The 26,932-nt window shown below is 36.0% G+C and overlaps 1 protein-coding gene across 1 annotated transcript in view; it reads left to right on the top strand.

Annotated features, from left to right (window-relative positions):
* The window catches only part of USH2A (usherin), a 1,059,501-nt gene that overhangs the window by 81,537 nt on the left and 951,032 nt on the right, over positions 1-26,932 (top strand). The window contains exons 4-8 of the mRNA XM_044674959.1: positions 1,107-1,170; positions 7,784-8,078; positions 10,044-10,228; positions 11,928-12,149; positions 15,659-15,752. Coding sequence (XP_044530894.1) covers positions 1,107-1,170; positions 7,784-8,078; positions 10,044-10,228; positions 11,928-12,149; positions 15,659-15,752 — 860 coding nt within the window. The remainder of the gene's footprint in view (positions 1-1,106; positions 1,171-7,783; positions 8,079-10,043; positions 10,229-11,927; positions 12,150-15,658; positions 15,753-26,932) is intronic.

Here is a 26,932-nt window from a genome sequence, read left to right as displayed (position 1 = left end):
TTTTCCTCTCCTCTCCTCTCTTCTCCTCTCCTCTCCTCTCCTCTCCTCTCCTCTCCTCTCCTCTCTTCTCCTTCCCTACTCCTCCAACCTTTCTTTCTCTTCCCATTCTATAGTTTTTCCTCTTCTCCTAAAGTGAGGGCCTTTGCCTGCCTTGTTTTGGCCTCCTCAGGAATTCCCAGTTCTTTTCGTTTTGTTCCAATTTTACACGAGTTAGACTGATATCTGACCGTTTCCCATACAACTCCTAAAATTAATACTCTTGAAATTGTAGCAGGAGTTTTAGCTATGGATATTGCAGGCTATTGAACTATAATCACTATCACTTGTTGGTCTATCCCAACTACTCTTTTAAATAATTTCACAGGGACTCACCTAGATCAATTGAATTGGGCCGAAAAATTTTTGGAAATAACAAATGCTCTTAGAGTAGAGAATGAATGAAATAAAAATGAAGACTAACAGTTTTTCAAAGTTGTTTTTTTTTTGTTGTTGTTGTTATTCCTTGTTTGCCTTCATGAGTATCTTTGGACATAGACCATGTCACATTTTGAGTGAACTTAGGTGAGTAATTTCCTTACTTTTTCAACTGTCAAAGGATAATATCCAAGAATCCTCCTAGTTTTAAATCCAATAACTGTCATATATCAGTAAATAGCTTAGCAAGGGGACTTTAAAACTTTATTATTTAGGGGGCAACTGGATAGCTCAGTGGATTGAGAGCCAGTCCTAGAGACGGGAGGTCCTAGGTTCAAATCTGGCCTCAGACACTTCCCAGCTGTGTGACCCTAGGCAAGTCACTTGACCCCCATTGCCCACCCTTATCACTCTTCCACCTATGAGCCAAAGCCAATAAGCAGAAGTTAAGGGTTTTAAAAAACTTTATTATTTATAGAAGTGCTCATTAATATCTTTGCAAGGAAGTCCCAGATTAGACCATTCAATGATAGATATTAGAATGTTTTGGTCTATAAGAATCAGGACACAGTGAAATGGAAGATATATAATGACTATGATTCATTACTATCTCTCTAAATATATTTCAATTTGACCCACCCCCTTCTTGCTATGCTAGAATGAAATAATCTGTAATATATGTATTTCTGCAGGTTCTGAGCAATTTATTGGAAGAATGCAAGATTTTCGATTATACCAAGTGGCACTTCCAAACAGGTAAACAGGTACAGTCTTGTAAAGCTCCAGGAAGGTGTGAATAAATGCTGAATTCACTTAAATAAGAATAGAGTGAAAATTATAGCATTTTTCATCTTTACAGTATCTTGCAAACATCACATAATTAATGTTTACTGTGTTTGCTTTGGGCTGTAGTCTGTGACTGTTCCCCCACCTTACTCCTCTGGGTAATGCTTTAAAATATGTAATTGATCAAATACTTGACAAAGGACTTTCTCTAGGAAAACCCAAGTTAGAAACAAGCTATATTTTACTGCTTGGCATAGTCTCTATTCAAATGTTCTTTGAATAGTCTGTGGGAAATAACCTCTAATGCTTTTTTATGAAGTTGCCAGATTTCCCTTTTAGAGTCATTTCATTGAGTACATTGTTCTCCTTATTAGGAATGTGAAATAAGAATATTTAAGACGGTTGGATCTAGAAGGAGAGACTAAAGGCTTATTTCACTTAGAGAAAAGAAGACTGAGTTGTATCAAAGTTATTAAATAATTGATAACCCCCTAGTAGAGTATAAATTACTTGAGGGCAGAGAGGGTTTCATTTTTGTCCTTTCATCCTCAGCCTAGGCACCTATGTGGCACCAGGGAGAGAATGCTGGGTCTGAATTCAGGAAGACCTGAGTTCAATTCTGGCATCAGACACTTTGTGTGACCATGGGCAAGTCACTTAACACTATTTGCCTCAGTTTTTTCATCTGTAAAATGAGCTGGAGAAGGAAATGTCCAACTGCTGCAATAGCTTTGTCAAGAAAATTCCAAATAGGGTCACAGAATCAGACACAACTGAAAAATGACTGAAAACCTTGGGGCAAGCCACTTAACCCAGTCACTCGACTGTCTTCCTTAATTTACTTAGTTGTGAAATGAAGATAATAATAGCACTCACTACCTCTTATGGTTATTGTGAGGATCAAATGAAATAATATTTGTAAGGCACTTAGAATAATGCCTGTCACATACTAGCTGCTTAAAAAAGGTTTATTTCCTTTCTTTCCTTCCTCTTCATCCTGGTGAACTAAATTGATAAATATTTGTCATCAGGACTTTGTCTAGTGATATCTCCCTCATACTATAAAGTGTTTAGCATAATGCCTGTCACATAGCAGGTACTTAATAAATGCTTGTTCCCTCTCTCCCCTTCAATACTTAACAGTCCCTTGTACATAATAGGTGATTAAAAAGTATCTATTAAATTGAACTAAATTGCATTTATTATTTCTACTAAGTAAATAATAATAATAAAAAATTAAGCTAGCTAAAAGAACAATTTATGAGGTTGAATAAAAATAATTTTAAAGGTAATGTAAAAAAACAAGATGGATTTTCTTCTGCACAAGTATAGTTTAGGAACCTGGCTATCCTGGCTGCCCTTTCAAGATTTCTTTTTGTTTGATGTTTCTAAGATAAAGTAATATATGTTTGATGAGTAGATCTTATTAATTCTGTTGACTCTTATACAAGATGAAATGAATTCATATTGTTCCAGTAGGAATTTGGATTGTTAAAGTGAAATATTGAACAATTGAAGATTCCTGGTAATTCAAGTAAAAATTATCTGTGTTGGAGACACCTTTCCAAGTTTGGGAGCCATCTGAAGAAGGGTTATTTCAATTCCATTCTATTTGATCATATTTTGGCTTCAGTTGATTTTAGCCAGCTTTTATTGACCACAAATGCACTAACAATCCCTTTGTTAAGTTCTGGGAATACAAAGACTAGAAGGCCCTACCCTCAAGAAACTTACAGTCTACTACTAGGGAGCTGGTAAGGCAGAAGTCATCCGTTACTGAATATAATCAAGGGCTGCTTAAATATAGTGCGGCACCAGAACATATTTCAAAAGGAGTGCCCAGACTTTATCTTGTTTATTTCAAATCCAAACTCAGACCCTAGGCGTGTGACCCTAGGCAAGTCATTTATTCCTTTTTGTCTCAAATGGTAAACCACTTCAGTATATCTGCCAAAAAGACCCCCAAATGGCATCACAGAGTTGGATATGACTGAAAAATTACTCCACAAAACCTTTGCCTTTATTTCTCAATATGTTCTATAGTGATCCTTTTGGTATTAGCCAGATGAAATTATCTCTTGAAAGAAAGTAATGAACTATATGGTCTCTTTTGGTCCCCTTTGATATTGAGTCAAACCTATTGATGCAATTTAGAGGAAATGAGGTGATTTATTAAAATTGATCACTGAATGGAAAAACTACCTGCCATGTCCAGTTCTTTTTTTTTTAGGGCATATAGGAGAAGGCATTTATCCTCTTTCTCTCTTCTTATAATATTTGGTTAATATAATTAACTAATGTTAGAAAATTGGAAATCAGATTGGGTTGAGGACTCCCTAACCATATGATGGTTAATTCTTATTTAGGACAGGTATGTGAGCCCTTGATGAAAAAAAAAATAAATTTACTTGCTTGGTATTTTTTCCACTTTCTTTTCTGGCAATATATGTGGAATATAGGGCCAGGAGAGCAACTCAGGGTGCCAAGATCTGCAGTGATGAATCACAGGCAGAGACATTGGCATGTGGCCCTGGCCGTAGCTCCTTTCAGGCATATATGAAAAGTCATTCAGAAATTAGGGGGGATGAAAGGTTACTTATTTGTCACTGTTCCTCCTGTGATCCAGTGACCCTATCTGTACCTGATATAGAAATTCTCCATCATGTATTTTTGTAGTGCTGGCACTATGAATAAACTATATCAATAGAATGAAAGAACTCTTACCAAATTAATATTGCCACAACAATTACTCTAAATGAATAGAAATGGTCACAGTATGCTGATGTTTAATTATAGCTGCTCATGATCAGATTAATAACTATGACTGGTGTCTGCTGCAGAAGGTCTGAAGGTGGACCAGTTTGTATTTTCTTAATGTTCTTTTCCTGTGAATGGATTCCCTTGTCAGAGAATGTGTTTGAAAGGTGATATTGTATGGTGAAAAGAGCAATGAGATTACCCAGAGACTTGAGTTTGAGTTTTGGGGTAGTTCTTAGTGACTGTGTCACCTTGAGAAAATACCTCATTTGTCTGAGTCCTACTTGAGATCATCCTCATTAGGTGAGAAGATAACGTCTAGTTTCTCTAAATAAGTGTCTAGACAATTGGCAGTTGTAGCAACCAAAATCTTTAGAAGCTGTGCTGGTTTAGGGGTAGTGAGAATATGGTCATCTTCATGGCATAAATGCTGGCATGAGGCAAAATAGGGGACCTAAATGGACTTATCTGCACTTTTTGAATCTAATTAACTCCCAAGACCCTGCTTTTTTCTCACTCTGACTAACAATATGACTCTCTATACTACATGCATCTGCTCCAATCTTAACCTCTGGCTGTGGTGTGTACTTATTCTGCTTCAGATTCATATGGACCTCTAATGGGACAAGACAGTGTCTCAGGTTATTGTGTGATATTTTCACATGACAACAATTAATCTTTGAGGAATCATGAAAGAAAAATAATCTTGAAAATTAGAAATAGGAAAATTTGTCTTAGTTTTTTTTTTTTTAGAGTGAAAAAAGATATAACAATGCCTGGTACTTATATAGTGTTTTATAAGGTTTGCAAAGAGTTTTAACATATGCTCTCTCATTTGATCTCCATGACAACACTGGAAGGTAGATGCTGTTATCATGCCCATTTTACAGATGGACCTCTGGTCCATCCTTCTACCCATTATACCACCTTACCATGCCCATAATCATAGTGATTACATCAAAAATTCTAGAATGGATTTTTAAGTGGATCACTTCTGTGCACTTAGAAATGAAAGAAATAATCATTTAGCTCCAGCAAAGAATAATCAGTCAGAAATCAGCAAGAATTTATGTACTCGACACTATACTAAACATCTGGAATGCAAATACAAGCAGTAAGATAGACCCTGCTCTCAAGGGGCTTATTTTCTAGTATATGTGCCGCTGAAGCAAACATAAGAGCTTACATTCCAGTAGAAGAAGATAGCACATAAAAGGATTCTGAAAAGGTTGGGGTGGAGTTGGAGGGAGAGATGATGAAGATGCCTGGGTTGGGGGAGGGGAGGTAGTGGCAGGATGGTAGAGAAAATCTGGAGTATATCATGCAGAAGAATGAGACATGGTTAGCTTGAGTACTTTTCTTGCACAGAAGGAGCCATCCAATTTTGAAAAGGAGAGGTTGTAGGGATGGAGGATACTTCCAGTGCATAATTTCTAAGGTTGGAATTAGGCTTAATGAAGAGCTGGGGCATGTTAGAAATCTTGAATGTAGCCTGGAGAGGCATTACAACAGACTGGTAACCTAATTTCTTCTTCTTTTTTTAAAAAGTCATATGAAAACTAGTTTATCAGAGTGACATAGAAGTAAAATCTCTGAATGTCATCAAGCATTTGACAAAGTATCTTGTAATATCCTTATACATAAGATAGAAAAATATAGACAGAATACCTATGTTAATTGGGAATTTGTCTCTGGTGGTATTTTTCAAGGCTCTGTCCTTGGTCTTATTCTGTCAACATTTTTATTAAAATGACTTGAATCGGGGCAGCTAGGTAGCTCAGTGGATTGAGATCCAGGCTTAGAGACGGGAAGTCCTAGGTTCAAATCTGGCCTCAGACACTTCCCAGCCGTGTGACACTGGGCAAGTCACTTGACCCCCATTGCCTACCCTTACCACTCTTCATCCTTGGAGCCAATACACAGTATTGACTCCAAGACGGAAGGTAAGGGTTTAAAAAAATGACTTGAATGAAAATGTTTTATGTTGAATGTATGGTATATACTATAACTCTCATTTGACACTCAAAATTCCTTTGCCCAGTTTGTTTGGATGAATATTTAATATACAAATTAAACTATGGAAATAGAAAGATATGATATAGTATTGCCAGTGAAAAGATTTCTTTCTGAAATCTTAATCTCACATGCTTATCTCTTTAGAATAAATAATAGAATCACAAAATTGTCAGGGCTGTCAGAGGTCACTTAGTCTAAAGCAGGTCTGAGTATGAATGCCATCTACAACCTCTAGATAATTGATTAACAAGGTTTTACATAAAGATCTTTAGTGGTGGGTTACTCACTTTGAGGCTGCTTACTCTACTGTAGGACAGCTCTGGTAAGGGTATTTGTATTATGCAGGGCTAAAATCTGTCTTTTTTTTATCTTTTTTTTTCTCCTTTTAAACCCTTACCTTCCATCTTAGAATCACTACTAAGTATTGGTTCCAAGGCAGAAGAGTGGTAAGGGCCAGGCAATGGAGATTAAGTGACCTGTCCAGGGTCACAGAACTAGGAAATATCTGAGGCCAGATTTGAACCCAGGAACTCATCTCTAAGCCTAACTCAACCCACTGAGCCATCAAGTTGCCCTCAGCACATTTATTTCTAACAAATTTATTCTTATTTCCTTTTTCTATCTTGTGCTTTTTTCGATCCTGATTCTATTACTTAGGCAACTAGTTGGGGGCAATGGATAGAAATGACCTGGAATCAGAGAGAATGGAGTTCAAATCTGGCCTCAGACACATACTAGTTATGTGATTCTGTGCAAGTCATTTAAATTTAGTTTCAGTTTACTCATCCATAAAATGGGATAACAATAGTATCTAGCTCACAGGGTTGTTGTTGAGAAGGTTAAATAAAATATATATAATGGAATTACAAAATTTGGGAATGGGAAGGGAAACCCTCTAAGTGGTGATCCAACCTCCTTCTTAAAGGCTTTCAATGGGAGAGAGTTTTCCATGACATCAACCCTAAAATCTGCCCCTTTGAAATTTCCTATTGCTTCCAGGGGTGCCCTCTGCTACCGAGCAGGAGAAGTCATTTCTTGCCCATATTTCATTCCTGCAAATACATCAATGTAAACATTATGTCACCCTCAAGTTTTCTCTTTTTCTTTTTACCCAAACCCAGTTCATTCAAATGATTCTTACTTGAAATAATCTCAAAGCTCTTTATCATTGTGGTTGTTCTCATCTGGACCCTCTCCTATTTGTCAATTTCCTTCCTAAGAACTGATCTCAGACATATTTCTCATGAGGCTTGATAAAAGCAGAGTACATTGGTAATGTCACCTTCTTTTTCAGGGAGGCAAAGGCTGGTAATTCCCCTGTTCATCCAGTTTTGCATCATTTGTACATTTTTATAATCAACTCACTACTGACTTCATTAAAAATGTATATATATCAAAGAAAGGATTTGAACCCAGATTTCTCCTGATTACCACATGCTCTGATTCTCATGATATGCTGTCTCACTGATAAAATTTGATAACAATGTTGAGTGGAACAGGGCTAAAGAAACCATATTTGAGAATACCTCTGGTGATTTCCAGCTCAGTTGCCATTAGTTAGTTAATTGCCACTCTTTGCCATCACTTGTTTAACTAGTTTTGAATACTATCCTGTTACACTTCCTATATTCTCCAGAGCCATTTTTTCTTTCTTTTTATATGTGGCAAATTATTGAATTTAAACAGATACTTAGAAATTCCATTATTATAGGAAAAGTAGCCTACTTTATACCTGATTTTTGAAGTTCTATTCTTTGTTGAACTGTTTTGTCATGCCCTTGACTGACTATCTTTATCATGGTCTCTGTAGAGACATCCTGGAAATTTTCTCTGGAGGATTATTCTATTTGCACACCCAGACAGAGTGCCGTTGCCCTGTCAGCCACCCGAGAGTCCATCCTTTGGTGCAGCGGTACTGCCTCCCTAATGATGCAGATGACACAACCAATGATAGAGTTTTGAGGCTGAATTCTGAAGCTCACCCTCTCTCTTACATCAATGATAATGATATTGGGACTTCGTGGATTTCGCATGTCTTTAAAAACACGACTGAGCTTGAAAATGGAGTGGCGATTACAATAGATTTGGAAAATGGACAGTACCAGGTAATTAGATAAACTTTTTTCCTTGTATCAGTAGCATCTGGGAATTGTATTAGCCAAATGAGGATTTTATTCATGAAAAATCTATAGGAAATGAAACTTGTGAATTAAAAGGCTCTGTAGGGGAATAATGGATTTATTTTTAGGAATGGTTTATATTCAAAACCTATATTATAAAAAGAATACTTGATATTTATAGAAAGTTTTAACCTTATGTAGCACTCTTTCTCAGCTACAACCAAGGTCAGAGTACTTGTATAGTATTGAGAATTAGAATTTGAGACCATACCAATTGCATACTATGTCAGACTGTGCCAAATAACATGAATTCAAAGACAAAGAAGCAGTCCATTGTAACAGAATGTCAAAGTAAATAGCAATGAATTAAATTGAGTAGGAAGTAAACACTCTATGTAACTATACATAATGATTGTCCCTTTCTGTGCCTTCAGAGGAGGGCTAGTTAATATAAGGTTCAATTCCTCAGTATCTTCAGCAAAGTTTAATGGGGATACATTGAGATCAAATTCATGTCTCCAGTAACTTAGATTTCTCTTTACCATGTTGCAAGTAGCATTGGTGTGGCCACTAGTGGGTTCCATTAGATATATTATTGCCCCTGCAGTCAGGAAAGCCTGAGTTCAAATCCAGGCTCAGGCACTTATTTAGCTATGTGATCCTTGACAAGTCTCTTAGTTGCTGCCTGTCTCAGTTTCATCATCTGTAAAGTTGGGATTCTTACAGGTTTCCAGAATTGTAAGAATGAAATGAAATATTTCTCAAGGGCTTTGTAAACCTTAAAGAGTTATAGAAATGCTAGCTATTATCACTATTATTGTTGTTAGAGAGTACTGACTCCATGAAGCTGAAGAAAAATTGAAATCTCTTGCCAGAGCTCTCATAGTCATCATTATATTTCTGAGAGAACACCAGAATCTTGTTGTCATGGACAGGTTGATGCCCACTTGCTTTTGCAATATGGATTTCTCTTTATTCTATATTCTATATCCATTCCTACTCACATCCCTGTCACCAATGACTCTGCAATGCATAATTCTACTATTTATGTACCTACAATCTATGTTAGACTCACATGTACTGCTCTTGCCTTTTTACATTGCATAACTTACTTACCCAGAGTGTGTTCCAGGTAATGTCAACTTATTTTTGACTTCTACACTGGCTTCTGAGAACACATCTCAATGAAGAAGGATTGTGGGAAATGGAAACCATGAATGCATTGTAATACTTACAAAACATTTCTAGTATGCATCTTCATCACTTCTTTTAACAACTCTACTGGTCTCTAGAGCAGGTGGCTTTTCATTTTACATATTAGGAAATTGAGGCGCATAGTGACTTGATTAGAGTGACTTTACCAAGGTTACCCAGCAAGTTAGTGATAGAGTCAGACCTGAATATTTGTGAAATGCTAAAGGGACTTTGGTTTAGCTTGAGGTTCCAGTGGATGAATTCAATGGTGTGCTTGTTTCAAAAGAACACTTAAAAATACCTGGCAGATAAACTTATACGGAATTTGTACTTAATTTAATAGAAGCACATTGGATTTGCGATTAAGAGACCTGAGTTCACTTCCCAGCTTTTCCACTAAGTTCATTTGTTTTATTGGATATTTTTTGGCCCTCAGTTTTCCTTATTTAGAGGGAATTGGACTATATTAGGGTCCTTTGCTTTGTTAGTATTCTTTGGTTGCATTATATGGTAGTGGGTTTCCCCCTGGATTACCATAAAGTCCCTTCTCTTTGAAGACTTTAGTACAATACCTGGTAAATGTTTATTGATTGATCAAAGATGGGGACCACACACAACTGATAGACTTGTTAGATCATAATATTTGATATCACTGACTAAAATGAGATGTAATGGATGAATGTAATGGTAGATTTATACTAATGAGCCATACCTAGAAATTTCATTTATAATGTTTAATGTGCTTTTCATTTACAGGTTTTTTACATTGTCCTTCAGTTCTTTAGTCCACAGCCAACAGGAATCCAAATTCAGAGGAAAAAGATGGACCACTTAGATTGGGAGGACTGGCAATATTTTGCTAGAAACTGCAGCGATTTTGGAATGGAAAACAATAACCAATTGGAAAATCCTGACTCTGTCAACTGTCTTCAGCTTCCTAAGTATGAAAAAAAAATAAAAGAAACACATCATTGGTTTATTTTTATTATATGTTTATTTCTTATTGAGAAAGGTAGGTAGTATAGTGGATAGAGTGCCAGACCTGGAGTCAGAAAGACCTGAATTCAAATGAATGCAACTTCAGACACTTACTGTGTGACCCTAGGCCAGTCACTTAATTTATGTTTGCCTTAGTTTCTTCATTTTTAAAGTGGGGATAATAGTAGCACCTACTTCTTAGGGATGTTGGAGATAAAAATGAGGTAATAATTATAAAGCAATTGGCACAGTGTCTGGCAAAATAGTAATCACCATATAAATGTTGTTATTGTTATTAGTTGGTGCCGAGGAACAGATTTTAGAATAGAACTACAAATGATTTAAGTGAATATCTCTTAAACTAATTTGGTCACGTAATATTTTGGGACATGAAGAAATGAATAAATCATCATCTAGGAAGCTTGGGAGTATTGAACATCTCTAGAGTAGAAAAGGATTTTGGAAATTTCATTACAAAATAAAAGAAATTAAGACCATTTAAAATAGAAGACTTCTTTATATGTGGTATCTACTTAGATAAAATTGCCATCCACTTGATATGAATGTGTTGAAGCACATAGTGTCATATTTAATATTTCATAGGGGAAACTTGATAACAAGGAAATTTTCTTACCAAACCCCCACATTATTTGAAACACCAGAGTTCTATAAATTATGTTTTGGGAACTGCTTATATATGTTATAGGAGCTATGGACTCCATTAAGACCTAGTCCATTCCTCCTTTGTAAAGCAAGATCTCAAGCAAATATTATCTGTCAACAAATTGTGTTATATTATATAGCTGACTTCTCCAAAGGAGATTTGTATATCTTCTATCATTAACATGATTTAGCACTTTATAGCCCAACATCTGAACATTTGGTCATAATTTTTACACTTTCGATAAGGTTTTTATCATACTTACAAGAAATATATTTCTAGGGTGCGAGAAGGGCAATCCTTTCACTGATGTAGGTCACGACTCCTCCACACTTTATTAGCTGGTTTTTATAGTGGTTGTGGTCAAATTTCTGGGGATGAGCCTCATAGAATTTAGTTGTCTTGTTCTTAGATGACAAGTACACAGTGTCAAAATTTGAAACTTCTTCAGCTTCAAAGAATTTGTCAGAATTAAGGTGTTTTACACTATAACCTTTAAAGATCTATCATCATCTCGGTTACATGATGAGCCTTTGGAATAGGATATAAGTCATAATATCTGAATTTTCAGATTAAGTACACAAACCACGACTGGAAGGCCTGATTTAAACATGGAAAGTTGCTATAAAGTGAGTGTAAAGTAATTCAGGGATTACAAAACCTTTGTTAAAATGTAATGCTTAATATATAGATACCGTTTATTTGGCCACCAAAATAAACAAACAAAATTACTAATTGTTAAAAAAAAAAAAAGAGAAATGTGAAAGAAAATATCATTTTCCTTTTGAAGTTAAAATCATGATTCAGAGAAAATGTTATTTTTTTATTATTTGGTTTGAATTTGAAATATTTAGAATATGTGTCATTTTCAAATGCAAAGAATTTAAGCTTTTCTTGATGTTATATAACAACTTCCCCCCCCCCCCCCCAGGTTAACTACTTTATTTTGTGCAAAGCAGGAAAGGGCTTTCCAGTATTTTTTTCATTTCTTTCATCTACAGTTTCACCCCTTACTCTCGTGGTAATGTGACATTTAGTATCTTGACACCTGAACCAAATCATCGACCTGGATATAATAATTTCTACAAGACTCCTTCTCTCCAAGAATTTGTAAAAGCCACACAAATAAGGATTCATCTCTTTGGTCAGTATTATACAACTGAGTCTTCTGTTAACTTCAGGCACAGATACTATGGAGTGGATGAAATTACCATCAGTGGGAGGTAATATTCATTGAAACTATTCATATTAGCTTGTGATTATGATTATGAACTATAATTTCAATGAAAGTTTGTGTTCAGGCTACATAGAAATAATTAGGATTAGATTGTAGTTAAGTCATGGATTTTAGTTGGCTGAAGTCTCATTAACTTCATCCCTAGATAGTCATTTTGCTAGAAACTCTCTTTGTTCACTTTCAGTCTTATTTGATTCTTCAGGAAACCAACTGGGTTTTCTTGGTGAAGATACTGGACTCATTTGCCATTTCCTTCTTCAGTTATTTTTACAGATGAGTAACCTGAGACAAACAAGGTTAAGTGAATTGCTCAGGGTCACACAGCTAGTAAGTGTCTGAGACCATATTTAAACTCATGAAGATGAGTCTTCCTGATCCCTAGATTAGTGCTCTAACCATATAACACCTAGCTGCTCCGGAAGCAATCTGGGAACACTATTATGAAAATTTGTTGTGGCATGTCTTGAACTCTGGAGCTCTCACTATCTTCAACTGCCAGAAGTTTGAAAAATATATCTAATTTTATTTCTTTTGTTTTAGTAATATATTATTTTGCCAAAACTAATTCTCTTTTCTTGATTCATCCATTTCCTTCACCTTCCTCCTCATGACCTAAATTTACATCTTGTTTGGCTTTAACTTCATCCCACCTACTTTTCTACCTACTTTTCTCTCATTTTTTCTTCTTTCTCTCCTCCTCCTCCTCCTCCTCCTCCTCCTCCTCCTCCTCCTCCTCCTCCTCCTCCTCCTCCTCCTCCTCCTCCTATTCCTAAGGTATTTCTGCTTGAATGCTTCTCCTCCTTCATCTTCTACTCAATTTCCTTTCATATACTGAAACCCTATTAACTGCCAGACACCCAAAGCCAAAGTTCTATCTGAAAATTTGAGACTGTTTCCCATAATAAGGATATTTTGTGTCTTATTTTCAATTCTGACTTGCTCTGATATGATCAACATCTAAGGAGTCAGTCTTCATAAGTTCTGATCTGGTGTCAGTCAATTTGGCACCAATAGATTCCATTTGGGAGTGATTTACCCAACCTCTTATTTTTGTCATATCAAATCAAATATGGTTGTAGATTTTAAAAAAAGGATCGATAATTTATTGTTATTAAAACACTCTTACTTTACATTTTAGAATTGATACTAGGGTTAGGCAATTGGAGTTCAATGACTTGCCCAGGGTCCCACAGCCAGGGAATATCTGAGGCTAGATTTTAATCCATCACCTCTGATCTCCAGGACTGACTCCACTGAATCTCCAGCTGCCCCAAGAATCAATACTTTATTGTAAAAGTAGAAGGAACCCTTAAGAAAAGTTGCCAGTCAGCTGGAAATCATTAGCAACTGAGAACTTCTTCCACAGCACCTCAATCTTGAGGTCACTTGCATGAGACACTGAATTGAGCCCTGCACTTGGAGACAGAACATTTGAGTTCTAGTCCCTACTCCAGAAGGAGTCACTAACTCATTTGGTGACTGAGGGAAAATTAAACCTTCTCTTTGGCCTTCTTTCTCCTTTGTTAAATGAATCTATCTATCTATCTATCTATCTATCTATCTATCTATCTATCTATCTATCTATCTATCTATAGCTACATATTCTCTACAAAATGCCAGTGTCAGCCTCCTTTCAAGTTCATTCAGTGGGCACAGCCAGGACAGAGAACTCCATTTACTATCTGCCGGAAACACCCTGAGGCATGATTTTCCTCTATATTCTCTCAAATGATAGAGACAGCTATTTCCCTGGACTTAGGGCTTGGAAATTTGTATATTTATAGAAGATTATGTGATTGTCCAAATTCTCAGATAATCAGAAGGAAAAGAAGCAACAGCAATAAACCTAGAAGAGGCTCTAGCACCAGTAGAGGGGAATAATTGCAGCAGAAGTCAGCTTATGTATGAGTTGTGGCTTCCTAATGTCCATACATCCTTGATATCCCAGGCTTTACTCGAGAGCAGTGGTTCCCAAACTTTTTTGGTCTACCACTCCCTTTCCAGAAAAAATGTTACTTAGCCCCCTGGAAATTAATTTTTTAAAAAATTTTAATAGCAATTAATAGGAAAGATAAATACACCTGTGGCCATTACCACTCTCCTGGATCGCTGCAGCACCCACCAGGGGGAGGTAGCACCCACTTTGGGAATCACTGCTCTAGAAGGACAATCTGATGATCCTTGAGTGGTTTATAACTTTCTCAGTATAATTAAGGATGATAGCACTTCAAATTACTCTACCAAATAAAATAGAACCATAGCAAAAATCTTGGTGTGGAGGTATTTTTTTTTGTTTACTTTGCACTTTTTGTTTTTTTGGAAAGGAAGAGATATCAGGCAAAAACAATATAACCTTTGGATCGCACCTTTACTGCACATATTAATAATAAAATATTATAAAAGGAATACTTTTGCCATATAAATAACATGCAAATTTAACAATAGAAGAGTATCTAAAGATGCATAGGGTAAATAGTATAAATGTGAACAAATGTTATTGCTGAATTTAATATCTAATGAATACACACATTTAAACACAAACAAATATATATATATATATACACACATATATATATGTATATACATGTAAGGGTGGGAACTTCTAATATGTAGTATAATTCAATTGAATGATTTTGATAGAAGTATTCTCAAGTGGTTAAGATGGTTATTTTAAGTGTGGTGGTGTGATTTAGCGATTGAGCCAACAGAGATGTTCTCCCCTGATAAAGGTATTAGGCTTAAAACATTTCCCTCAATATTTCATTGGAATCTGGTGAATGATTTATTGATTTGTTTGACCCCACCCCCTTATACTATCCCCTAAGTTTAACATATATATATATATATATATATATATATATAATTTCTGTATCTAGACATTTCATCTATACCTAATCTTTAAAGGAAGAGGAAAGGAAGAATAAGAGAGTAATAAGGAAGATGAAAGGAGAGGAGGAAAAGAAAAAGAGGGGCAGGAAGCATCATAGACTAGATTTCTAGAAGCTGGGCTTGGAGTCAGAAATAATTGAATTAAAAGCTAGTCTTTGACCTTTTCCAATTGGGGAAATTCTGGTCAAGTTACTAAGCTATTATATGCCTCAGGTAGCTGCCTAGGATTTAACTATTAAGTGGTTACTTACATTGATGGAGGGAGTGAGAATTCTTCACACAGCCAAAAGAAATCCAGGTATATGTGCATATTATATATAAACATATGTATGTATGTATATTATAAACCCCCAAAATTTTGAACTTGATCAACTAAATAACTGAATAAAAATTCCCTCACTTGACCCTATGTTTTCTGTATTCCCATTCAAAGTAAAGTGGGTAATTCGTGCACTTAACAAATATTGAATAATTGTAATAAATGCAATTTGGAAGTTTCTTTTTGCATGGCATTCTTTCATTTCACCATGTGGGTACATAGGGCCTGAATTAGACTGAAAGTAGTGTTGATTTTTATAGGTAGTCATCTAATATTTCTATTCACAGATGTAATTGTCATGGTCATGCCAATGATTGCGACATGATTAGCAAACCTTATCGATGCTTCTGCTCTCAGGAAAGCTACACTGAAGGACAAAATGTGAGTTCTCTTTCTTGTTAACAGAATGATCTTTACGCTTTAGTTCATTTCTAATAGAAATTCAACATATTTTCTTTTGTATCTAAGGATGAATGAAAATAATTGGTATATTAATGTTAGATAAAACTTTTTTCATAAAATATTTAAAAATCTCAAAACCATTTATATTTTTTATTACCTTGATTTCATATGTCTTATAGAGGGAAAAATAAGTTATCAAGAGAGAAAGGGATCATCTGTAAATTTATTTGCTATGTTAAAAATTTTATTGTTTTAATGAATTCAAACCAGGTGCCACTGCAACTAAAACCTGAATGAATTTCTTTTTTTGTTTTCTGCCTCATTGTAATCTTTTTTTTAAAGACTGTTAACCTTTGTGCTCAATTATGTATGACCTTATTATAAGAATTATAATTATATATGTATATAAATAATTATGTATAATTATGTATATAATTATATTATTAGAATTAAACAAAAGATGGTCATAGTTCTTGTTTTTTAAAAAATGTCTTTACTAAGAAACAAGAGATTATAAGTATGCAGAGAACCATAAATCATTTTATTAAGGCAAAAGTTGTTTTTTAAGACAATTTTGCTCTTGTTAATTATTTAAAATTTAAATGTAATTTTAATATGTTTTTTCAAAAATTATGGAGACTCAATTGACAATTATGTTGAAGTTAAATCGTTTTCAGTTGTGTCTGACTGTTTGTGATCCATTTGGGGTTTTCTTGGCCAAGATTTTGAAATGGTTTGCTATTTCCTTCTCTAGCGCATTTTAAAGATTAGGAAACTGTGGCCAACAGGGTTAAATGACTTGCCCAGGGATACACAATTAGTAAATAGAAAGAGGAGTCCAGACTTTATCTCAGAAGATGAGCCTTCCTGACTCTAGTTCTGGCCCTCTATCCACTGCGCCACCTAGCTGCCTACTAAAAAAGAAAGGGAAATAAAAATTGATAAGTTGGAAAAAAAATAATTTAACAGTAGAAGTATTTCTTACATATGGAGAAATTCAGCATGCTTAACTTAACTGAGACAAAGATCACAAATTAAAGCATTACAGGAATGACTGACTAGATACAACTAGAACAGAATGTGATCTGGGAGTTAGAGAAGACCACAAATTAAATACATGAACATTATATTAATATTATTTAAAAAAATGTAACAATCCTGTATGTTACATCTACAACTTTCTGCTACATTTACATGGCATATAATATCAATAAGGCTCTGTATTTTATTTACCTTTAAGCAATGGAGGCTAGTTTTTGGCTGAGAATAAAACTAACAGTCAAGACAATACTATCCATGACAAACAGAACTGGGGTAACTTTTTAAACAAGATATTAATAATGACCATTACTTAATTCTCAAATAGTTCTATGTGTTACAAGTGCCAGGAATAGGACAAACTTGAACAATAAAAGATTGTGATCAGTGAATGTGTGTATGTGTATGTAAATACTCTCTGTGAAAACTACATTTCTTTTTTTCCCTTTTTAACCCTTACCTTCCATCTTCGAATCAATACTGTGATTTGGCTCCAAGGCAGAAGAGCAGTAAGGGTAGGCAATGGGGGTCAAGTGACTTGCCCAGGGTCACCCAGCTGGGAAGTGTCTGAGGCCGGACTTGAACCTAGGACCTCCCGTCTCTAGGCCTGGCTCTCAATCCACTGAGCTACCCAGCTGCCCCCTGAAAACTACATTTCTATAGGTACTATACTTAGATATAAATGGGATGGACAACTGCCTGTCCTGATAATTCTGGTATAATATTCTTTAGAGTTGTTGTTCAGTCATGTCTGATTCTTCATGACCCCATGGACCATAGTTATCCATGGAGTTTTCTAGGCAAGGATACTGGAGTGGTTGGCCATTTCCATCTCTAGGGGATGCTATTTTTCAGGTAGAAATTAAGTGACTTGCCCATATCACACAGCTAGTAAGTGTCTGAGACTAGATTTGAACTCAGGTCTTCCTGACTCCAAGCCTCTCTGCACCTCTCTCTGTCTCTGTCTCTGTCTCTGTCTCTGTCTCTCTGTCTCTGTCTGTCTCTGTCTGTCTCTGTCTGTCTCTGTCTCTGTCTCTGTCTCTGTCTCTCTCTCCCCTTTCCTCTCCTTTTTCCTCTCTTTCTCTCTGTGTCTCTCTTCCCCTCTTGCTCTATCCCTCCCTTCTCCTTTTCTCTCTCACACACACACTTTTGTCTCCATTGTAGTGAAGGAATAATAGAAAGAGTAATCTCTAGTCACATATCTAAGTTACTACATTTCTCTCTTATCTTCCCAATTATATTGCAAGCTTCTTGCCAGCAGGGATTGGCCCTCTTAGTATTTAGCTCAAGCAGCTAAATGGCTCCGTGGATAGAGTGCTGGCCCTGGAGTAAGGAAGACTCATCTTCTTGAATTCAAATCTGGCTTCAGACACTTACTAGCTGTGTGACCCTGTGCAAATCACTTAACTCTTGTTTGCCTCAGTTTCCTCATCTGAAAATGAGCTGGAGAAGGAAATGTCAAGCCTCTCTAGAATCTTAGCCAAGAAAACTCCAAATAGAATTATGAAGAGCTGGATATTACTGTGACAATCAAACAACAAAGAATTTAGAAAATAACAAATGCTTGTGAACTTATTGATAATAATATTTGTTATCTTCCTAATTTGCTTTTTACCAACTTTCCTAGTAATGAGACTTTCTGGACTTAGGTAGTCTGGTCATTGAATGTCTATACAGTACTGGTCTGGCACTCAGACTTTTTAAAAATTATAGAAACTTGGAACTTAGAGATTTTTCAGTTAAAAATTAATTTATCAATTAATAAGAATTAATTTTCCTTGCCTTCTATCTTCCCACCATACTGCTCCAGGGGAAAGAGAAAAAACAAAATTTTTGTAACAAATTTGTATAGTGAAGAAAAAACAAATTCCCATGTTGGCCATGTCCAGAAATGTCTCTTATTCTGCATAATATAGTCTATAATTTCTTCATCAGGAGGTTGGTGGCAGCCTTCTTCATCTTCTTTTAAGAATTCTAACATTGTATTGATCAGAGTTTTTATATATCCCAAAGTTGTTCATTTGTGTTATTTTGATGGCATAAACTTTTCTCTTGGTTCTGCTTGCTTCACTCTGCATCCCTTCATGTAGATCTTTGCAGGTTTCTCTCAAATTATTCCTTTTGTCTCTTTTCATACCATAATAGTATTCTATTAAATTCCTATACTATCATTTGTTTAGATATCAATTGGGGAATAACTTTGGGAAGCCAAAAGTTAGCTTTACACCATAAGGGAACATTAGAAGAGGTCTTTAATAGAAGACTCTGCTCTACTCATTTCATAAGATAAAAGAAATTAAAAAAAAAAGAAAAGAGATGTAGTTCACTGTTTTGTTTCATATAAGAAAACATTAAGAAAGTGCTCTTTTAATTCATGAGATCTAGTCCAAAAATATTTATTAAGTGCCTACTATCTGCAAGGTCTACTACTAGGATATGAAGCTATATACCAGTGATTCCCAAAGTGGGCCCTTTGGGTGCTGCAGCGATCCAGGGTGCGGTGATGGCCACAGGTACATTTATCTTTCCTATTAATTGCTATTAAAATTAAAAAAAAATAATTTCCAGGGGGCTAAGTAATATTTTTTTCTGGAAAGTGGGCGGTAGGCCAAAAATTTTGGGAACCACTGTTATATACATAATGTAAAAAGTAAGTCTTGCCCTCATGGGGCTTTCCTCTTTCTTGAGGGTGAAGGGGATTATGATCTTAGATTATACACATAGATTAGTGAGTGTACTCTTCCTCTCTAAGTGATCAAAGATATACTTATGATAATTTGAAGAAGGGGAGTACACTGATAATGTAAAAAATATTCTTACCTTTTCTTGTAAAATCTATACTAAGGATCACTTTCAAGGCATAAGAGAGGTAAGGGCCAGGCGATTCAAGTTAAGTGACTTGCTCAACGTCACACAACTAGGAAATGTCTGATGCCAAATTTGAACCCAGGTCTTCTCGACTCTAGTCCTGGTTTTCTATTCACTAAGCTACCTAGCTGCCCGTAGTATACTGAAAATTAAGGAGATCAGGATAGGCTTCCCTTAAAAGTAGCCTTTAAGGAAATTAGGAATTCTAAGATGTGATGAGAGCATACATTCTTGAAATGAGGAAAGGGTGTTTAAAGGCAAAGTTCTGAAAGATGGAAGTTGAAATATAGTGAATAGCAAATAGTCTCGCTTGATAGGAATAGAAAGTATAGGAAAGGGAGCAATATGGAATCACCAAGATGGAAGGTTGGTGTTAGATTTTAAAAAGCTTTAAATGTTAAATTGGAGAGTTTGTATTTTATCCTGGATGCAATAGGGGACCACTGAAGATACTTAAAGCAGTAGAGTGACATGGTAAGATGTGCTTTAGGAAGATTATTTTGTTGACTATGCAGAGGATGAGTTCAAATGAGAAGACTGGAAACCAGAACCTCAGTCAGGAAGCCATTATAATATAGTGCTGCTGAGGGGTGGGTAATGAAAGCCTTAGATGGTTGTGAGTAAAGAGAAGATAAATTAGGGATATGTTAGGGAGGTAGATAAACCATAATCTTGAATTAGTGGCAGCCTATTTATCCTGTAAAGATTACATTCCTTCCTTGGAAAGTGGGACTATATGACTTTCCAGTGGCAGTTCTTTGTAGGTGGAAATCTTTCTTTTCTCTTAGCTTTCTTTAAGACAGCTCAAATCCCCTCTTCCATAAGAACTTTTCCCCTTGTTTTTTTATCTCATTAGTTTCTAATATCTGCCTTATGAAACCACCTTCCATGGATTCTGTACATATCTTATATATATGTATATATATTTCTTTTTTTAAAAATCTTTATCTTTTGTCTTAGAATCAATATTGTAAAATTTATTCCAAAGCAGAAGAGAAATAAGGGTTAAACAATGGGGCTTTAGTGTCTTGCTCAGGATTACAGAGCTAGGAAATGTCTGGGACCAAATATGAACCCAGGACCTCCCATCACTAGACTGGCTTTCAATCCACTGAGTTATCTAGCTATCTCCTTAATTTCATTTTTAATATGTTTGAACTCTATGAGGCAGAGACAATGTACGTGTCTTTTTTTGTATCCCCAAATTTAATACAATGTCTGGAACTTTGAAAACATTTAATAAATATTTATTGACTGACTAGTGTGGGGCTTAGAATTCTGGGATTGGATACAGAATGTCCTGTGTTCAGATCTCACCTCTGACCCTTACTGTCATATAGCTAATTTAACCTCTATATCTTAGTCAGTTCTCTAGTAAATTCTTAGCTTTGTTGTAACCTGCATTGGTGGAAGAAATTCCCACAGTGAGAATTCTGTGACTGAAAAGAATCACAGTTCATCCTTGTATTCATTTGCTATTTAAAAAAATATTAGTGTGAACTATGACCTTAATAATTATAATCATTTATCCATTTGTTTTTGGTCGACCATATAGACTCATTACCTAGCACTAGGCATTTTGGGGCCTATCATGGGTAAGGACACTTGACCAGGAGAAGAACAAGTTTAACTGCATCTAGTTAAATGCATTCTGTGTTATTTCACTTTTAAAAATAATAAGCTTTAAGATAAACCATCCATTTCCTATTGGAACTAGTGGTTCTTTTTAAAGACCTGGAAATAATCCAAAAAGAATGTCTTCAATTTCACAGTATTCTGCTAACCATTAATAATATTACTCAATAAACAGGGCTTTTGTGAATTATATTACAGCCATTTGGCAAACAGTTGAAAACGTAAGCCTTGAGAATATGCCAGTTCTTGGCAATTGCTCTTTGTAAGAGAAAGTGTTTTCAGCGGAAGTGAAAATGAATGAAGGGGGGAAAAAAAAGAGTAGAACTCAGCAGAATATATGTGTCATTATCTTTATTCTGGGAGTACATTCTTTTTAAACACCTTATTTACCTTCAGAAAGTTATAGAACATTATGGTCTAGTAGACTATACCTTGACTAATAGTCAGAATAGTGAATTAAATCACCCTGGGTTTAGTCAGAACAATTCAAATCAACCTTCACTCTTTCTACTCTTTCCATCCAGCTCTCTTCTACCTACTACCCTTCCCCCAAAGCCCAAAATCTAAAGAATTTCCAAACCTAGTTCTAGTTCTAGGAGAAACCACAACTCTTTCCCACTCATATTTTAATTAATTATTACTTTTGCGAATCTCAGTGACTCTCCTCAATGTTAAATGTTTTTGCAGTATTCTACTGTTCAGTTGTTTCAAACATGTCTGATTCTGTGATCCCATTTGGGATTTTCTTGGCAAAGATATTGGTTTGCCATTTCTATCACCAGTTCACTTTTCAGATAGGGAAACCGGGGCAAATAGAGTTAAATGATTTACACCGGGTTACAAAGGTACTAAAAGTGTCTGAGGCTGGATTTGAACTCATGAAGTTGTCTTTCTGATTCTAAGCTCAGTGCTCTATCCATTATACCACATAGTTATCCTAAAGACAATGGGCAATAAATGATTCATAGGACAAGAAACTGCAACTGATTCTTTTTCTTTTGGCATTTTAAATACTTTGCTTTGCACATGTCTCCAAATTGCGGGGAATGTAAGACAAACATTATCTCATTAATAAGCCATAATCTTTAATAGTTTTTGATAAATTTCTTGGTTTAGAATGATTATAGTAAAGAAGTAAGAATAATTGAATAAATAGCTGAGATATTTCCTGGATCCATTTTAGGAAAGTCTTAAATAGATAAAGAGATCCTAAATGGTTTGCTATGGCCATTTAGTAGGGAAGGGAGTTAAAAGTTTATTTTAGTACTTCATAACATTGAATGTATTTAAACTATTTCAAAGCATTAGATTTTCCCTTTTATATCATTTTCTTTCTCTAGGATTCTCTCTCTTGTCCTCTCCCCTTCCCCACCTATTATCCTCCCCCTTGGTCCAATCATCTTTCCACTCTTTCTCCCTCTCTTTCTTCATTTCATCTCTTTTCCTGTTTCTCCTTCGTTTCTATATCCATATGCCTCTAGGCAGCTAGACAGCATAGTGATGGAGCATCAGGCCTGGAGTAAGAAGACTTGAGTTCAAATTTGACCTCAGACACTTTACTAGCTGGATGTTATTGGGTAAGCCACTAAACCTCTGTTTGCCTCATTTTCATCATCTATAAAATGGAGCTAATAATGGCACTTACCTTTCAGGATCCAATGAGGTAATGATTGTAAGTCACCCTGGGGCAGAATAAGGACTATTTGTTATCTATTGCTATTATTTTTAATCTCTCTTTATCTCTATCTTTCCCATACCTCCCCATTTCTTTAGAATGTTTTCTCTTTTTCTTATACTTAAAGACAGAAAAAATAAGTTTTTGAGAAACAAACCACATTGTATTTTAGATGGAATGCTTGTTTATAAATTGGCATTGCCCTTCACAAGGTACTTTTCATGCTGATATATAAGACTAAGCATGGTTAGTTTCACTATTTGAAAGTTTAGCCTCAAAGAAGAGAATGTGAGGTGGGGCATGCAGTCTTGGGCATTCTTGCCTTCCTTTCATCTCTGTTGCCTTTAAGAGGCTCCTGGCCAAGTGTGATGCAATGATCAGTACATTAGCCAAGCAGTGCCACTTTGCTGGCTCCTTAACGATTCTTTCATCATTTTGTGACATCATTACCTGCAAGGGTGGCCAAGCCTTCACAGAGCAATTTATTAGTATCCATGAATAGTTTCTCTTTTATTCTCTGGCTCTGATTTGTGACCCTTTTATAACATTAATCACAGCTCTTATGAATTAACTACAATCAAACTCTCAGTATGCATTATTGTTAGTATTATAAGTAACAGAGCTAGCTTAAAACATTTCATACAATAAACCTTCCTACTATTCAATAATCTGAGCTGTGCCAACACATTCTTAGTATATTCCCTCACAGACCAAAGAATATGAGTAATCAAGGATTAGCTGGGGTTATTTCTCATTTGCTAGGTTTGAATGCCTCTTACCCTGATCTTTAGTTTTCATAAAATATTTATGCTTCAAAAATATTTTATTTTCAGTTGTAATAATAAACATATTTAGTTACTATGAGTTAATTGAAAATTTGTTTTTGTATCTTCCTTTTCTTCGATAAAACTAGCCCCAGGGTAGCTACTATCATGGCAATACATTGTGTGCCTCAAGACTAAGGACTTTATCCTCTTTCTGCCCTGTGATGAAATCATTCATCTTTGATAAGCACTCCAATTAGTTCCTTTTTTCAAAATAAGGCTATAGGCTATCAAAGTCATCTAAATTCCAATAGAATGATGTTAAACTCTGAAATAATGGTGAGCTATGACTGTATCTTTACTAGGCTTTCCTACTCCTTGTATGATCCAACGTTAATGCATTTTAAAGGGATTAAAGGAAGAGATTTTATAATATCTGGAAGTTCCCCAAGGTCTATAGTTCCTTTTGTCTAGACTAATGACTTTAATTTTATATAGGAACTGAGTCAGAGAATAATCATTAGATGGGAGTCAGTAAACCTGGCTTATTTGATGCATGAGAAAACCTTTGCAAATAAAAGAAATTGTTTAATTTTAAACTCAGTTCAACTGAATTCCACAAACATTTATTAAGTATTTAATAATATAAAGTGCTATGATACATATTAGTTGGGGTATAAAAGCAAAAATCAGAGTCCTTGACCTCAAAGAGTTTGCTTTTTATTGGAAGGCTGGAACATATATGTACATAAGGAAAAATAAGATAATCTCAAAAGGTAGGTGATGGGATGCAGAGATACAAAGACACACACACACACACACCACTGAGAGATAGATGATAGACACAGTGAAATAGCTACACACACAGACTAGATTAATTTTCGAGATGACTTAAAGAAGACTCAGAGATAACACAGAGACAGTCAGAGAGAGAGAGAGAGACAGAGAGAGAGAGAGAGAGAGAGAGAGAGAGAGAGAGAGAGAGAGAGAGAGAGAGAGAGAGAGAGAGAGAGAGGAGTCCACAGAAAAACAGCCAGGCAGAGAGATAGATATAGATTGTCAGAGAAAGAGACAGACACACACAGAAATGGACACAGAATGGGAGACAAGCACAGAAAGAGAATGAGAACTTTCAACTTAGGAATTAGGGACAACTCCATAAAAGTCAACAACAAACATTTATTAAGCACTTACTATGTGTTTTTTTTTAAACCCTTGTACTTCGGTGTATTGTCTCATAGGTGGAAGATTGGTAAGGGTAGGCTATGGGGGTCAAGTGACTTGCCCAGGGACACAGCTGGGAAGTGGCTGAGGCCAGGTTTGAACCTAGGACCTCCTGTCTCTAGGCCTGACTCTCACTCCACTGAGCTACCCAGCTGCCCCTCTTACTATGTGTTTGGACTATGTTAAGGACTGTACCCCTGAAGTGACAGCTGAACCGATCCAGAGATAAGGAAAGAGAATAAATGCAGAGGGGGGCAAATGAATGTTGACTTCAGGGGATAGCTTTTATTCCAGTGTCACTAGAATGTATAGTGCCTGATTGCAGGGGGATATATTTTACCAACCAAAGTATAGAGGAAGTACCAACCAATTGAAGTTTCAACCTTCCAGGATCCTGGGTCTCAACATATAGGGCATTTGAATGGGAGAGAGAGCATGCATTTAAATGGGTGTAATATGGAAGATGCATCTGCTAAAGCACCTAGGGGACATAGGTCTCCTACTGAAAGAGATGTATGAGCTGAGTCTGGTAAGAAGGTAGGGATTCTAGGAGATAGAGGTGAAGAGAGGATTCCAGACAAGGGAGAAAGTCAGTACAAAAGCACCAGCAAGGACAGATAGAGCACAGTGAATGAAGAACACATAGGCCAGTATTGGTGAACTATAGTCTATATGAAAGAGAATGATATATAATAAAATTGGAAATATGAAGGAGTCGGGTTTGAAGATATTTGAAAGATAAATAGAGCATGTCAAGTGGAAAGAGTCCTCACTGGGAGCCCCTGTACTCCATTATTCTTGCCATTGTCCTCTTCTGTTTGGACCCTTCCCTCCTCAAACCCTCTACCTTCATCATCATCTCTTTAAGAGGGAGCCTGGAACACTCGTCTCACTAGGACCTTAAGGCTTCCTAATGGTGGTAAGCCAGTTCCTTTAGGCTTTACTTCCCTCCCCATCCCAGCAGTAGACTTGGATATGTATAATACTTGGAGGAGTTAACTATGGTACTATTAGAGGACCATTACCCATACCATTTGCCTTGCCACTGCGTCCTAAGATCCTTTGAGCCCATTTTTCTCATTTGCCTTGTTTTCCTTGAAACCATGTCACTACCATCTGACCTATTAATATACTCAAAGAACTTCTATCAGTAAGCTGGAATTCTTTATGCACACCATGTACCAGTCAATGTGCTAAGTGTTGGGACACAAAGACAGGCAAAAAAAATAGACCATAATCTCAATGAGATTGCAATCTAACAGGGAGAAGACAACCTTGTAAAAATAAGATAAATATAGGATAGAATGAGGAGTAATCTCAGAGGGAAGGCACTGATATTAGGGAAGATGGGAAAAAGTCTCTTGCAAAAGGTGATGTTTTAGCTGAGACTTAGAAGTCAGAGTAGCTAGGAGGTAGAAGCTGGTGTTCCAGACATGGGGAACAGACTGTAAAAAAACTCAGAATTGGCAAAGAGTCTCAGTGTCAATGGATTGCTGAGCATGTAGGAAGAAGTAAGGTATAAGAAGATAGAAAAGGTAGGGAGAGGGCCAAGTTACAATAGGCTATTTTGGAAGTCAATCAAAGGATTTTTTTATTTGATCATGGGGGTGATGGGAAACTGCTGGAGTTTACTGAATAGGTAGGGATGTGATCATATTTTCCTTTGGGAAAATCAATTTGATAGCTGATTGGAGGATAGATTAGAGCAGACAGAGACTTGAGTCGGGCTAATAGTCCAATCATGAAGTATTGAGGATGTAAGAGGTAAAAATTATGGTTGAACTGGATATTTAAGAGTTTTGGTTGCCAGGAATCAATTTTCATAATTTCAAATTAAAGAACCAAGTCAGGATAATTTTTATGGTAGTTTATTTACAGATAGAAAGAGTGAAGGTAGGGAAAATGAGAGAGAAAGAGAGAGAGAGAGAGAGAGAGAGAGAGAGAGAGAGAGAGAG

This window comes from Gracilinanus agilis, chromosome 4, assembly GCF_016433145.1.
Source record: "Gracilinanus agilis isolate LMUSP501 chromosome 4, AgileGrace, whole genome shotgun sequence".
Classification (NCBI taxonomy): Eukaryota; Metazoa; Chordata; class Mammalia; order Didelphimorphia; family Didelphidae; genus Gracilinanus; species Gracilinanus agilis.
This window is presented reverse-complemented; position numbering and strand designations above follow the sequence as displayed.